The 16,717-nt window shown below is 38.1% G+C and overlaps 1 protein-coding gene across 18 annotated transcripts in view; it reads right to left on the bottom strand.

Moving 5' to 3' along the window:
- NCKAP5 (NCK associated protein 5) overlaps window positions 1-16,717 on the bottom strand; it is a 435,525-nt gene that overhangs the window by 118,220 nt on the left and 300,588 nt on the right. For all 18 annotated transcript variants that reach the window (XM_084524282.1, XM_084524281.1, XM_084524266.1 and 15 more), the window contains one exon: window positions 3,707-3,856. In XM_084524282.1, the coding sequence (XP_084380408.1) occupies window positions 3,707-3,856 (150 nt within the window). The remainder of the gene's footprint in view (window positions 1-3,706; window positions 3,857-16,717) is intronic.

The raw sequence follows: 16,717 nt of genomic DNA, 5'->3' as shown, positions 1-16,717 counted from the left end.
TACATGCTGGCTACTGGTTTCAAAAACAAAACATAAAAGAATGCAATCCTTCTGCTGATGAAAACAGATTAAAAAATGAAATTCCACCGAGGAGTTGATGTTATTCCCTGTACTTCGTTAACATTTCATTTTTTGCAGCACTCCAAATACACAGAGTTATCAAGGATTTTTTTTTCTTTGTAAGAGTTTTAAGGCATTTGATCATAACAACTGCTGAAGTAAATTAAGTGGCATTTCATGAACAGCCAACTAAAAATGCTGAAGGCACAAAGTAGTTTTGATATCCAGGAAATCACAATTAATTTCAACTACATAAAACGGAATACAAGACTGTATGAACCATTTGTTATTTGTCACCTGTTTCATTTGATTAGAAACGTATGGTATTTATCAGTCAGTAGAGTGGAAATAGAATTTGCTGTAAACGATAAAGAATGTAAAAAGATTACAGGTAAAAGGAGCAATTGGGGAATATGTGTATATATTTCTTATCGAAGTATATGATAGCTTTCACTTGGGCTGACTACAAAGACACTGTATTATACTGGTTTTTACTGTTCAGTGAGAAAATTTCTAGGTTAAACAGAATTTAATAAACCTAAAACATATTACAGACATTTATTTGGCAATACATTTGACAGCATCCGAGTATAAGAAAAGAAATGTTAAATACAGCTCCACTGATAAGGAAGTCATTTAAAGAAAGTTTTTCTCTGAAAATGAAGCCTAAGCCCTTTATTCCACTTGAAGCCAATAATTTGCTGGTCAGTATCTGACAGTCCAAGATGACTGCAGTTCTCTTCACCTTGCCAGAACTTCCTGGAGAAAACCACCATTCACCTCATGTCTACCATAGGAGTAATTGACAAAGGATGGGATAAAAACTATTTCATGCATGGATCAGGAGGTTTTTTTTCCCCATGTAGGTATTAAAAACAAAGAAACAAACAAACAAAAAAAAAACAATTTATTATCTTATATATGTACTGGCTGAACTGTCCATTTATTCCTGTGCTGGATGGCTTTTCTCTTTTTCTCTTCATTCACTTGAAAATCAGCTTGGACTTATCCAATTTTTTTTTTTGTTTCTTTGAATATCACCAGTCAAGAGAACATATTAATCAGGAAAAAAACTTAACTACTGAATAAAAACCTTTCTATAATAAAAACATTACACCAATTCATCACACTTTTCCCCACATGGACATTATAGTATCCCTTTATATATACATACGTACACACAGGCCCTCATTTCAGGAGAAGTGCACCCCAGCAGTAGGACAGGGAGGGAGGGAGGATGGAATGCTCTAACAGACCAGGCTACATGGGTTAAACTGGTAACATGGACAGGAAAACCAAACTAACTTAAAAAAATAAATAAATTATACGAAGACATATTAATAGATTTTTAAAAGTGCTGATATTCCTGAAATTATAGTAAGAGGCTTTAATGAGTTAGGCCCCACATTTTCACTCTTTTCAGTAGTTCTGTTTATATGCAGTGTTCAGATTCTACAGTGCACAGATGGAGGACCAACTTTACTAAGTATTTTACTAGTCTTGTTGATTTTATTAATTGTGTATCATACTGTAACATCTAATAATGTAAAGTAAGATTAAAGATTCTGACACCCACTGCACAGGAACTAGCAAACAGCAATTTTTCGTTCCTTTTTATAAAGACTAATAAAATATTTAGAGTAATTGCTTTGCAAATAGTAAAGGATTAGAACTCCTAATTGCATATAACTTTAAAAAAAAAAAAGTATGTCTCAATTAATAAACCATAGAGTCTTTGACATTACAATTTATATTCCTCACAAGAAAAAACAAGTGCGAGAATATATGCCATTAAACAACACACAATTAACAACACTTTGTTTTAATTATCTTGGGCTACAATTAATGATAGTCCTACAGTTCATCCTTCAACTTTGATAGCTACTTAGACTACTTATGTAGATTAATTATTGAAGTATTGGCATTCACTAATAAGTGCTTTTTTAACAAGCCACTGCACAGCACTGACATCAGTGAGGGGATCTGTTCACTCACCTTCCAGGCCTAGATTCTGTCTGTCCATTATGTTATGTTACATATCTGGGCAGTTTGCCACAACTGATAAAGGCCGTGACATTGCTGAACAACTTCCTATTAACTGGGGACATAAAGAACTGAAACTGTCATGCAGACTGATTAAGATTCTGGCCAAGTAAACACAAGTCACGCGTATTTGAAAATTAAAGACCACAAAGAACATACAGTCATCCTCCACTGACAGATAAAGCAGGATGATAGTAAACTGTATATTTATCAGTGGTTTATGGGCCTTAAAAATTTCCTATTGAGCAGTTGGTTTCTGTGCAAAGTTAAGGTTAATTAATATTCATAGAATCATAGAATGACTTGGGTTGGAAGGGACCTCAAAGATCATCTAGTTCCAACCCCCTGCCATAGGCAGGGATGACACCCACCAGGTTAGCCAATGCCCCATCCAGCCTCGCCTTGAACACCTCCAGGGATGGGACATCCACAAATTCTCTGGGCCCATATTAAATGTGTTTACTTTACAAACTACTCATTATTTTAAAGGAAAGAAAAACTACAGAGACTTTGCGTACCTTTCAGATTTCAGAATCTGTATTTAGATCCAAACAGGGTTATAACTGTCCATGTTTTACTTTTAACAAAGTCCTCAACAAAAATCCAGAGTTTTATTTTGAACAGAGTATAACTCAAAAATAGAAACTGTGATGAGAAAAAGTGATGGCAAGAGAGTCATCACTTTGAACTGAAAATGTATAAGGCCCAATGATGAAGACCTTGCTTACCAAGAGTAGGTAAAAGGCTGCTACAGTCACTGCAATGCATTCATTTATAAATACACAGAATGCAACATAGCTTGAATGGAAGAGAATGAAGCAAATGCTTTGTAAATTCAAAATGTCTTATTACTAGTTTTAATTTATATTAAACTCTGCATAGTCTTAATGTTTTATACACATTGAAATCCATGTTTCTATCAGGGAGAACAAAGGAAGGTCATAGATGTAAACATACATATATAAATATATAGTGGTTACAATCCTACCTGCACCTTCTTCATGGTTGCTTAACAAAACTAGAACTTTTTCTTCAGGAATTTTTAACCATCTTGAATTATAGAGATTATGATTAATAAGTACCACAAGATTCAGTACTTTGCATGCCCTGATTTTCCATTGGACTAAAAATGTGAAGAGTGCAGTTTTCCTTGTGGTCTACCAAGAAATAGATTTTCCACAGTCCAGCAGTAAAAAGACTTGAGCCAAGTCTTTGAGCACGCTGAGCAATAAACTACAATGAAGCGGCATTGGTTTTATGACAGTTGTTAAACCATCTGTATTTGTCTGAAAATATTAATAATTGAAATAAAAACAGTAAAAAAATTCTCTTTAAATGATCTCAGTTGAATTAAAATCAAGTATGAAGACTTTTATAAAGATATATGATGCTCAACATTAGAGAGAAATCCTTTCAGTGATTCTAAGACTGAGTTTCTTATTCATCCCTGGTAAATGAATTATAAAAAAGAAATATCCCATAATATGAGTACAGGTGAACTAAGAAAGATTAGATTTATACTACAGGGGAGATTCAGTGACAATAAACGAATGAGGCAGGGGACAAGGTGGGCTTTTATGTGTGAAACTGTTGTATTTCTTACCTCCAGAGCCTTCAAACGCTCTAATAGCAATTTTGTCTTTTCTTTTTCCTCTTCAGTGCTGCTGCTTTCACTTCTTGAATCTTCATCTACTACTGTGTGAATTTTTTCCATGCCTTCTTTACATTTCCTACTGTCTTCTGACAGCTTTTCCTGAAACGATTTTTTAAAATGTCATTACTCACAGGTGGAAATGAAGTTAACTATGCAAGTATCTTCAAATCTCCCTTGTATATGAATGAAAAAAAGACAGAGCAAATTGCAACTTACAGAACTAAATAAATGGAGTCATGAAGGGTTTATTAAACATGCTGCTATGCCAGTTCTACAAAAGCGTATGCACAAATGAACTGCTACATCCACTTAAGATACTTAAAATTTGGAACTTATCATTTTTAAATAGAGTAACTTGCATTTTCTTCTTTTAAGGTTGCAATGAAAATTGAGTGTATCTTCTTTCAATGGAAACATTCTGCCACTGAGATATAAAGCAGTTTATTAACGAAAAGCTAACATATGTTCATGTCTGATGTATTTCACCTTTCTTCATCTTGAGCTAATATTTGAATTACTAAATAATGGGCTGAGAACCAAGCTACTACCTGAATGCTGATTTAAGACCCACACTAACAGACAACTAGAGAGAATCAACCTGACAGCAAAATTTTCTGAAGTGCCCCAGTCTATTACAAGTCAGTCAGACTGGGTATTATTAGCTGCTGCTGTTTTACGGCTGTTCGGTTTTACAAGATGTCTATAAAAATGCTAGATTTGAACACTTGAATGCTACTAACACCATTAATTATGTGCCCAAGTTCTCTGTTGAGAGAATGAGATAGAGCAAGCAAAACATCTAGACTACAAAAACATGCAACAAAAACTCTAGACATAAAAATATGTATTTTCATGAAGAACAGTCCAACTTGAATAACTGCGCAAATATCTGATTACTCTTCAAAGACTTAACAGCAAAACATTATCTTAATTAAAACCCATAAACATAACTGAATTAAAAATCAGCACTGTGAATCACAATTCTAGCAATGCCTTTTTAAAAAATTAGCTAGCTTAGAAATGGACTATTACCATTTTAAAACTTTAATCAAGAATCAATTTTATAAGCTATGGGCTTAATCACTGAATACTCTTACAGAAACCAGGAGGCACAAAGCCTCAAAACACTGACTTCAAAGAGCCATTCCATCAGGTTTCCAGCATTAGTGTTATCCTGATCACATGAGAACCATAAATACAGTTTGTTTGTTTGTTTTTTTCTTGCCCCTCGCTACAAGAAGGACATGGAGGTGCTTGAATGAGTCCAGAGAAGGGCGATGAAGCTGGTGAGGGGCCTGGAGAACAAGACCTACGAGGAGCAGCTGAGGGAGCTGGGCTTGTTCAGCCTGGAGAAGAGGAGGCTCAGGGGCGACCTTATCGCTCTCTACAGGTACCTCAAGGGAGGCTGTAGCGAGGTGGGGGTTGGTCTGTTCTCCCACGTGCCTGGTGACAGGACGAGGGGGAATGGGCTTAAGTTGAGCCAGGGGAGTTTTAGGTTGGATGTTAGGAAGAACTTCTTTACCGAAAGGGTTGTTAGACACTGGAACAGGCTGCCCAGGGAAGTGGTGGAGTCACCATCCCTGGAGGTCTTTAAAAGACGTTTAGATGTAGAGCTTAGGGATATGGTTTAGTGGGGACTGCTAGTGTTAGGTCAGAGGCTGGACTCGATGATCTTGAGCTCTCTTCCAACCTAGAAATTCTGTGTGATTCTGTGTGATTGTTATTAACTGATAGCAACGATCAAGCATCTATAGAAGAGCCATTAAACACCTTTCCCTTCAAGTTACCCTGATGAGTACATTCACATAAAGTATTTCAATGAACTCAGAAAAACATTGACAAAGGTACCTCTGATGTAATTCAAACAGCTGAAGAAGTAACCAATTCATCTTCTAATTACAAAACCTGGTGAACTTTGCACACCAGTGGCATAAACAAGAATACGCATCCTGCTTTGCTATGATGGGCACTAGAATAATTGCAAATACTTCACACTGTACCCCTGCTTGAGTATTTAAATACAGCTCACATATTTAATAATAAACTAGTTTCAGTGTTTCATGGGCTAAAAAGGCCCCGATATATCACATATCCTATCTGAAAAAGGTGCAGGATAAATACTATTTGTGTTTAAAATCAAGTCAAGTAAGGGGGAGGATGACAAAGGCTTTTGGTATGACAGAATCCTCTTAAAAGTGATAAGCCTGCTAATGTCAAAGGCAGCTGCCTGCAAGGGGAAGACAGGGAGGGGCAGAAGACAGGGAGGGGCAAGAGGAAATTTGCATCTTCTACATGATGTTGATCAAATCTTACAGAAAGCTCTGGAGTGAGCATGCTGAAGGCAGAAAACAATGGCATGGAACAGCTTGCTTTTTTTTTTTATTTGTTTTTCTTTTTTTTTTTTTTTTTTTCTTTTTCCTTAGACTCCTGTACTGCTGGAGTTACCTGGAACAAAGACCATATTTGCAATCTTTTACAGTGTCTCTGTTGTGCACCCTTTCATTGCACAATGAAAGGCAGGCTGGATTTGCAAGCTGAACAGCAAAATACTTTGGGTCGGAAGTCCTGCAAAGGCAGAGTAAGTGTTGTCCTGCTGATCAATGCAGCTTCACTTCTCTTGAAAGGTAACAGATGAAAACCACACTCTGGAAGTAAGCTGGACACCAAAAAACAAGCAACAGCCCGGCATGGTCTCCCCAGAGCACCAAGAGTTTAAGACATATGCCTGTACCCTAAGAGGATGCAAGCTCAGCAGCCTGATGAGAATTGTACAGACTCATCCACATCTCTAATGCTCTGTGTCAACAAAGAGACAATAAGAACATTAAATATTCAAATCTTTTTAAAAGGAAACTAGGATTATGCTGCTCACTATGGACCCATCTCACTGAAACTAATGAGAGACCTGCTATCAAGTCCCACCTCGTAGAAGCTTCTCAAACTGGTTTAAACTGTCATGGCTTTTTTGAAGCCAACTTCACTTTTCAAATCTAAAATGACATCCTAGCCTGATCATTATTTCTATGCATTGTTTGCTCTATAAATCAAACAAATAGTACACTGATGATGAACCTTTTGATCAAACGCTGTAGGCCCTCCAGCCAATAGAAAACAACCGATGAAAACACAGCCGGCAGTCTGGAAATGGCAAGCTTTCTAGAATCAATGGGAAGATATAAATCACTGAAGACATTGATCTATGAAGCTGTACAAGACAGCGACCTCACTGAGACTCATCAAAAAGTTGGTTTTCAGTTAGATCAAGTAGAAAAGAACAGTATAATACTTCCTCTTTCCATTAATAAATGTAAGTGAGAACAACAAACTAAGAGAGCAGAAACCCAATTGAAATTCCAAATAATAATTTTCCTGGAATATGTAGGAATATAAATAAACTTTTAAAGCCAGTCTTCCCCCTTCTGCCCACGTCTGAGAACACTGAGCTAGGAAGTGTTTCTGCTGTTTATAAATAAAGGAGTGTAACTGAAGTGATGTGAAAGATCACATAGCAGCTTGCAAGAAGATGAAAGACACAAAAGTGCTTACTTCAGGAATTGCCTCCTCCTTCATCCCAAGGAAGGCAACAGGCTGACCTTCTGGACACAGCTTTAGTCGCTGGGAGTCGTGGTCAATGCCTGTCCTCTGAGTCTGGTCACCTTTCTGGGGAACAGCCGAATGTCAAAGGGATGCTTAGCCAGCTATTTCTTAACCACTGCAATCTCACAAATGAGTGTACTTTTGAAGTTTTATTTGCAATAGTGTGGCCTGTCATTCCTTGGCCTTTCATCTTTCTTAAGATGCTTCCTAGGAATCACACTACACACACGCGTGCGCGTGAAAACCGGAAAAAAAATGAATACAATTTAAAATATTTCAATTTGTAACTACAAAATTTCAAAATGAGGGCTAAAAGTCAGATGATGCAAATAATAATAATAATAATAATAATAATAATAATAATAATAAAAAGGTATCTCCAAAAAATCTATTCTAGATTTTCTTTTTTATAATGAACAAAATGATTAGGCACTAATTGTAATCAGGAGTCTTCTCTAGTAGTAAGGACAAATACATTATACAAAGTGATCATATAATTCCTCAGTACCTTGTGTTCCAATTTTTGCTACTTTGAGATGTTACCATGCAGGAACTGCCTACACAAATGAGAAAACTTTAAGAAAACAGAAGTCTTTAATGCTGTTAATGCAGCAGACAGGCTTCCACAGGAGGAGCTCTTGCCAGACATGAAACTAAAAGAGCCAGCAACTGCACAGCACGTGCCATAGCTGTCAGCATGGCAAATGCAAAGTCCTGCACTGGGGGAGAGTGGTTATATGGTCACTAGAACAGGTTACCCAGCTTCTCAAGTTCACTGGACAAGTGGCTACAATAATATAACAGCCTAATTTTAACCTGATATAACTGGATCTGTACTCTACAGTGCTGATTATAAACAGCTATCTCTCACAAGGACATGTGACATAATCCTGTTTGAACCAAACGAATTAAAAAAAGATCAAGATACTTGAGATGCTGATTTTCTCAATGAGCATTTGATGATGAATTGCTTGTCTGGAAACTGATAAGTAATAATTATAAATGACATCTTTACTTACTGCAGCTAGAGATCATTCTCAGGTGATTAACCCAAGCCCTCCACAGAAGTGAAGTGTTTCAGATGCCACACAGTAAAGGTCCCTCAAATACAAACTATCCCTTTTTCCATTTGGGGTGTCAGATTGTAAGATTGTGTTGCTAGAGTGCGAGAGTTCTTTTTTTTTTTTTTTTTCCTTTTAATTCTCCAACCTCTGAAATTCATTAGACAATGGTTTTATAAGGGTTACAAATTCAAATTCTTCAGAGATTCGTGCCTGCATTTTTCCAAATAGCATACTTTAATCACACAGGAAAAAAAAAAAAAAAGTAAGACATATAATTAAATTGTGTTTATAATTGGCTACAAAGACTGATTTTAGAAGAAACTTAGCAACTTTCACAATGTAAATCTCTACTAGCAGAATGTACTTAGATGCCCCCAAGAATCCAGTCAATACTGAACCCACGCTATGTGGCTAGCTCAGCATCTCAAACCAGTTAGCACTTCTCATGAGCATGTCTCAGGAGCTTCTGCAGTTCTTTCTGAGTGAGATAGGTACTGAGCTGTCAGTAACTCAGTTTGGTAATTCAGGTAAATTCCTTTAGTTCTACGCTTTTAACACTCTCTTGTGCTATCAGAAAGACAGACTCTTAACCTCCAAACCTGAACCGCAATTTACAAAACCATATACAGAATTGTGTCTGTAATAATAAATTCTGAATGCTGCTTCTTGCAAGGCCGTTCTACAGTCTTGATGTATTCTTAGATTATGTACTTTCAGTGTTATTTCCACTGCAGACCTCCTAGTGTTCAGCACTATTCTTCACTGCGAGTGAGCAATATGAAACGAGAATTTTTAGACTGTCAATGTAGATAAAAACAGTACATGAGGGTTTCTTTGTACTTTCAGGAAAAAACAGCCCCAAGCTATGCACAACTAGCTCCAATAATTTGACTGCAGAAGCTGAAAAAGACAGCAATTGCTCCAAGGACTCCTGACTTAACATTCCAACAAGTTTAAAATTGTTTTTCAGTGGCACCTTGCTCTCCTTTTACCTCCCACCATAGTCTTTTTTTCCTTTATCATAATTAACACATTTACTGGGACTCAATCCCTCTTAAATAGGCCATTTGACATGTTTGCAGTTTCTTCTGACAGGCTGTTTGGCCAATTTCACTTGGAAAAACCTGAAGTGCATAAAGGACGCTTGTACATTAAGTCAATGCGATATGAAGTAGGACTGATGAATTCACTAAGTGCTTCCTGCAAGATGCCCTGTACACAAGTAGTTACTGATGTCACTGTGACATGAATATGTCTGTTCTAGCTGCAACTTTTTTCTTTTATTATTATTTGCTCTATCTGCTAATGGCAATCCAATTGAATACCATGACTCAGGCCCCAAAAAAAGTAAGTGAACAATCAAGTTACAATGAAAAAAAAAATTACACACAACTGAATTGTGCAATCTAAATGATCTCTCAATATAAGGCTACAAACACAACTTCTGTTTTAGCTGCTTATTTGTCTCTATGTATTCAGCTGTTTTCTTTCACTTCTTCCCAGTGGAAGGGTAGACTAAAATATAGCCTTGTTTCTGATAGCGCATCAGCAAATGCAATAATAATATATTTTTGTTTAGCCAACAGCTTTTGTTCTGAACAAGCTGACAAAATTGAAGAAAAAGGAAGGAATGCACATATATCACAACATTTTACACAAACATCCCAAATTGTTCACAGGTTAACATTACTGTTGTCAGGAAGAACATATAAAGTTCTTCTTTTTCATCTCTGGTTTTGACTTACAGAGTGAACAGAGTGAGCAGTAACATTCCCTAGATTAAATATGGGTGATGGATAAGAGAACAAAGTACTTTCTTTATGTTTCTGATACGAGCCTCCTACCGCTCACATATCAATCTCAATGTACTACATATTATTCTTCACTCAAAACTCTCTTCAGCAGTGCAGGCTACCACCCCTATGAGCACTTCTGCAGTCACATTAATAAACTTCCTGATGATGCTTTTATTGGCTGCTCCATGCATCAGAAACAAGTAGTTCTGAAAAAGTTCTGATCAAAAAGGACTCTAAGAGAAAAAAACCTTTGCAATGAAGTTCACTGCTAAGTGAACTTAGAAAATCAGAAAGATTAGATGGAGCTTCTTGTCTTGAGGTCCCCAGATTAAAGTCAGTCCTGGGTGCCAAAGGGAACTGCACCAACCTGTGACCAAATATTGCTGTTGACACCATCCTGACTTTCGTAAATGGGCATTCACAGGATCAGCAGCACCCTCACCTCTGGCACTTCAGCTGTCAGAAGCGAAATCAGGGAGTGACAATTCTGGAGGTGACCCTTGTGTGCCAGGTCTCAAGCACGGTGATGGCAGGGCAAGGTGGCAGCAGCTCTGTGTTGTGTCACTGCCTTCTCAAAATGGAAGGCTGCAGCAACATTCAACAGCAATTGGCAGAAAGGAGGTATTCAAGAGCTAAGCTGTTTCTTCTTCCTATGTTTCTTCTTCATACGGCTTTATGAGAAGAATCTGCAGCATAGTTTTTCACGCAGATATTTTCCTACTAGTTGGTTCGTTAGCACCACCCTTGAAGTAACCATCTTTCTTCACAGGAAACCTACATGCAGCATTTCAACTTTTACAAATGAGTTTGTACGTGTTAAAGTGACTGCACTTGACTGAAGTGACTGTATTAAAATATCTACCTTTGACTGAAGTACAAACAAACCAAACTATTATGATAATTAAATCGGGTAAATTCTATGTGATGGCAATTAAGGCAACAGATTTACTCTGGATTTAAATTGCTAGAAACAAGCCTATTTTTCTTCCCTTTGCAACCCTTTCACATTCTAAAAAATAATATCTTTTCACTACTTGGATGAAGGCCAAATTACTCTTTTTAATGAAATAAAAAACTTTAAGTGCAGTGTTTTTTTTTTTAACCACAAGAAAGTCTCCTGAGAATTTATACTTGTTGATCCAGTTTTCTGTACATGGTTTCTCTTGGGAATACCATAAAGCAGCTCTAAAGAACATACCTGAAGACGAGTATTAACTAGTACTTTGGAATGAAAGCAATGTATTAACTGACTTGTTTCCCACCATAAGCACAAATGCTGAAGCTGACCTAAGAAGCTACCTGTGTGATTTGGACCAAAAAAAAAAAAAAAAAAAAAAGTGTATTATTACATAACGAGGTAATTTTTGCAAATTGCAGGACAGTTGGTTTGTCTCACAATCTTGTTGGGGCAACTCCTGAAACAAACTCAAAATGCATCTCCACAAAAAAATATAACAGAGGAACAACTATCATCAATCTCATCAAAACTCCACCTTTTCAAATCTGTTATTATAGTTTGTATCAAATACATTAAACTGAATTAAAAATATATATACTTTTCTTGATCAGTACTGTAAATTATTTCCAGAACAGATATACCTCTATTGGTATACTTCTAAGTTCTTTCTTATGTTTAAAGAAGTTTTCAAGGAGAATGTTTGTAAATACATAATACATTCTTTTTTTTTCTTCAGAAAACAAGCAAAATTTTGTCTAGAATTTTTTCTTTTTTTTTAGAATTTAAAAAACAGCATTCCCAACTGCCTTTTTACAAACATAAATGAATCACAGTTCAAAATGCAGAAGGAGCAATATCTTTAACTGAGATGTGGAAATAGAGAGCAAGTGACTTGGCCATGTACACAACCCATCCTTGGAATACCAAGGAACACAAACTGGAATTCAACTTCTTTGTCACTAGGCAGCTGATTGCAGTCTCTACTTCTAATTTCTTATTTCTATTTATTATTTTCTTTCTGGACTCTATTTATTATTTCTTCATTATTTTTTTTTTTCTCAGAAACCACAAAAGGATTAGAGAGATAAAGATGCTTCTTATTTACTTGCTCGTCCCTCCTGCCCAACCAGAAGCTCTTCAATAGCAGCCCAGGATGCACAATGCTGTGTAGGTCAAAAAAGCACTTCTGGATCCCAACAGAGATCCAGCCGGTCCCTAGCCTATAAAAATCTTCTGGTCAAGAGCCAGGAGGCACCCTACAGACCTGGGAGCTCAGAAAGCAGTCGCCAGATGGGAGATGACAACAGCTCCCTGGGGATCTCACTGCTCTGCTGAGAACTGGAGCGGGGCTGCAAGTGGTGCCGGTCCCACAGCGAGTGCGCTGCAGCAGGCTTGCTTCCTCCTGCTGCCGAAGCGTGGGCCAGCCTCAGCCCCTGCTGGCAGCTCGGAGCTGACCTGCTTAAGGAAGACATGCAGATAAGGAGCAATAAATTGGCCTTCTCATTCCAAGATACTGGTGTCTCTCCAAGCAGCAGACAGATTATCTGAAAACTGACAGGTGCTAGGAGCTCCTGGAGGTTATTGCAGTCTCTTTGGACTACCAGGCAGAGGCGTGTCAGAGCCATGCTCTTCTCTCAGATACAAACCCTGAATTAAAAAAAAAAAAAAAAAAAGGCAATCACAAGAACACCATTAAGGGCAAGATTTAGGCTGCAGGCAGCCTGCTGTGCATGAATGGGAAGTCCCTGTATGTGCTAGGATAACCTGCACCTGCCAGGCTGTGAAGCACATCATCACCCTGTTTTCCTGAGTGTCTCTGAATTTCCCTTATGCCTGTTTCATATGCACAGGGTTCAGGCAGGGTTTATGGGCTGATTTTTGTGGACTCCTTTCAAAAATAAGATCTAGAAGAATGATACAGCAAAAGTCAAATTCTGTATTGTAGAGAAAAATCTAACCAGAGACTTAAAATCAGTACAGTACATAACAGTATCATCATACCAGTCAATCTGCACTGCTTGTTACTAAAGATATATAGAAAATCCCAGGAAGGAAAGAGCAGCTTGTTTTCTGAGAAACACAGACACACAAATTGCAAATTTCAGTTCTGAGACTTCATTATGTTAAACATAACTCCACTGCTTCGTTACTGTAGTACAAACAAACAATCAGGAAGGGAAAACTGTTTGCACACAACTTCCTTACAGCGACGTTGTCGTTTTGAGCAGTGTCTGAGAAGCACCATCGGTGCCCTTTGGGGGCAAGAATCCAACCTCAGTTTAGATAAAGAGGGAACAAATATCTAACAGAGTCTCTGCACACTGATGAAAGGCTACCAAAAGAAAAGCTGTAAGGAATTAGTTGTTACAGAGCTAGCTCTGAGTTTCTCGGTGTGGAAAGCAGCCCGAGAGCAGAGGCTGGTGTAGCTGACCGCCCAGGATTTCTGGTGGAGGTCCCAGGAGTGTGGGTGGCTGCTCCTCAGTCCTTCTCTGGGAGACACAGAGCTGCCAGCCTTTGCCTACTAACATTCTCCTTGGTAGCCGAGGGGACCCGGCTGATGCAGTCTCCTGTGTGTCCTTCCAATCCAGAGATATAAGTTTAATTTTAAGGATATATTTCCTCTCTCTGCAACAGCAGTTAGCATTAAAAATCCTATGTGGATTTCAGCTAGGGAATTCAACTACTGCCTTTTTTTCAATTCATGACCATGCCCCTTCTATAAAATGTTACGTATCAGCAGCCTGAACATCAAACTTGCATAATTTTGTGTTAAGATAAAATTATATTGCCAAAAGATACAATTTTTCTTCTCCTGAAAGACCTGTTGACACCAACGGCTGTGCAAATTACCAGTGCCAGCCACAACAACTGTTCCAAATTTGTTGTTCCACACAACACACAGACAAAAAAAGGGTTGATCTGCCCAACAATGCCACCTGAAATGTGCCTGCATCACCCATGCAGTCACGCCTTGCTGACACCTGCTTCAGAAAGCAATCAGCAAAACACTGCAGACTTCATGAGCAAGAGCTGGAGGTCTTGCAGAATTGGCATTGCTTTATCTTCGTATGGAAGTTATTAGTATTAACACTCCCTACAAATCTTCATCTATCTCCTTTCCTACTTTTCATTAAAGCAGAAGCATGTAAACATATCCAGCAAGAGGGCAGGAAAAGGAACTGAACTTTCCTACGTTCAAAGCCACTGCAGAGAAGCAGATGACTGTGCTGGTGGTGATGCCCTGCAAACATGACAGATCTCCCCCATGGGGCTGCATGCTGTCCTTCTCATGGTGCACAATGAAACCTACATGTAAGAAGCCTCTTTGGAAGTCACTCCTTCCCAAAACCTTGTCATTCCTCTGACTGAGGAGAAGTCCGAAGCTGAACCACCATCACCCAGCCAGCCCTTACTCGGCAAGAAGAGCCCACACAAATGCCAGGCTGCAACTGCTCAAACTGTCTGCCACCACTTCTGTTGCTTTAGGTGCAGAAATGAGCAGAGGAACAGAAATGAGACAGGACAAATACCTCTACCAGAAAGAACTGGAAGGAATCACACTGATGTTCTCTGTTGTGCCCAGGGCCAAAGAAACCTGAAGCATCCCACTACAAAGGCTACCTGTGATCCCCATTCAGTCTCTCAGCCAGACTTTGTTTGGTGATGACTCAACAGCACTGACCTCAGTGTGGGAATCTTCTCCTCGATAAATTTCCTAGCACAGAAGTTCAGGGATGACAGGACCTGTGATGTTAGACAGGAAAGGGCTTCAGGCTGTGTAAATCTCAGGATTTCAGTTCCCACTGAGCAAAAGACTGTGCCTGCACCCCACAGCAGTGTTCTTTTGGAGACTAAATCTCAAAGAAGCACAGTGGGGCTCAGAAAAGGTTGCAATGGTTTTAGTCCCAAGTGCTCATTTCCGTAAAACGAGCACAACTCACTTCCACACTTTTAAATAAGACAAAACAACTCTACTCAAAGACCATCCAAGCTCCACTTCAAAACTGATTCCTCTTCTATCAGAAATATTTGTATGCCAAGAAAACTCTTTGGGAGAAATAGGCCTTTTTTCAAGTTTACCAAAAAATATCGGAAGTCTGTTTTTCTTTTCTTTATTCATTATCTGACCCAGTACTTATAAGAGTTCTTGTTACCAGAAATAGCAGTTCATACATACTGATAACATTTTAAACATAACTAGCGTATTGTTACCATCTTTTTTATAGACAATGTAAAAGATGGACAGATAAATGTATTTGTCCAAGAAAATTGAGACATTTGTGGCAAATGAAGGAATCAAAATCTAGTCTCCCAAATGCAGTGTTTTAAACAGCAGATTGTCGACCCTCCTCTCCTCTCTGATGTGACTGTGGCACGTCTGTTCTGAGCTTCAGTGCGTATATTGACGGTTCCAGAATTGTAACAAATCATAAACTCACAACAAACACCCTTCCTCATCTATTTTGATTACTATGCAGTGACAGATAAAGTCAAAAGGAGTTCAAAGAAAACTTGAAAGACTTTGTTTGCGTGATTTGTAATCAGGTAGGAGTCTAGATACCCAGTAATGCGACCAGGCAGGGAACAGGCTAGTTTTTGATATCCAGAAAACAAGGACAACGCTAGGAAGAAAAGTCTGCAGTGGTGCTCACAATTATTTCTGTGGATCACTTTCCTTCTTAGATAAAGTATTAGCATCTTGAATGACAATAAAAATAGTACATAAGATATTGGTTTGGCCTTTCATGGTCTTAATGCACGTGGATGATGCCTCTTGGAAATATCCTAAAAGCTCTTATACACTAGAGCCTTTTAGTCAAATAAACTTGAAGAAGTGAAAGAAGCACGATGGTTCACATCAATTCAAATCACACATATTCTTATCTACATTTTCGTGAGCATTCATTATGAATTTTCCATCAGATATTATTATGCAGAATGATAACAACGAATTTTATTTACAATCCCGCTTCTGAAGTCATTTACCCCAAAGAAATCACATCATCCATCTGTAAGTCCAGCAAATTAAATTCCCATAGGACAGCTAGCTCTACAGAAGGGGTTAGAATATTTTGCTTCAAGTAAGAATCCTGACAAGACCTAACAAAATATTGCAATAATACTGCACGCTCTGGGCTCTATCTTATTATTCTTCTTCTAACACGAACACTATGCAACATTTAATGTTCATTAGCAACAATATTTATTCTGGAGTCAGCCGTATTGATATTATAATAAGAACTCAATTTCATACATCCCAGAACAATAATTAGATTTGTAAAAAAGCAAATATGTAGACAACGGTCAATAGATCAACAGCGTTTATTGCACAGAGGTATCTTTTATGACTATTCAGATATTAATTTGAACAGGCTTCACACACTAAAACTAGCTTACCATGGTGTCAAAGAATATGGGACATATGTTGATATGTCACGCTGGAGATCTCCTAGTACATGTCCTCATTTGTTACAAAATACGTGGCTGTGAAACAGCAGTAAAATCTGATCCTCTGGTGCACTGAGTGCAGAACATATCATACTAA

Source organism: Aythya ferina, assembly GCF_964211825.1.
Source record: "Aythya ferina genome assembly, chromosome: 6".
Classification (NCBI taxonomy): domain Eukaryota; kingdom Metazoa; phylum Chordata; class Aves; order Anseriformes; family Anatidae; genus Aythya; species Aythya ferina.
Note: the sequence above shows the minus strand (reverse complement) of the source record. Positions and strands in the feature narration are given on the sequence as shown.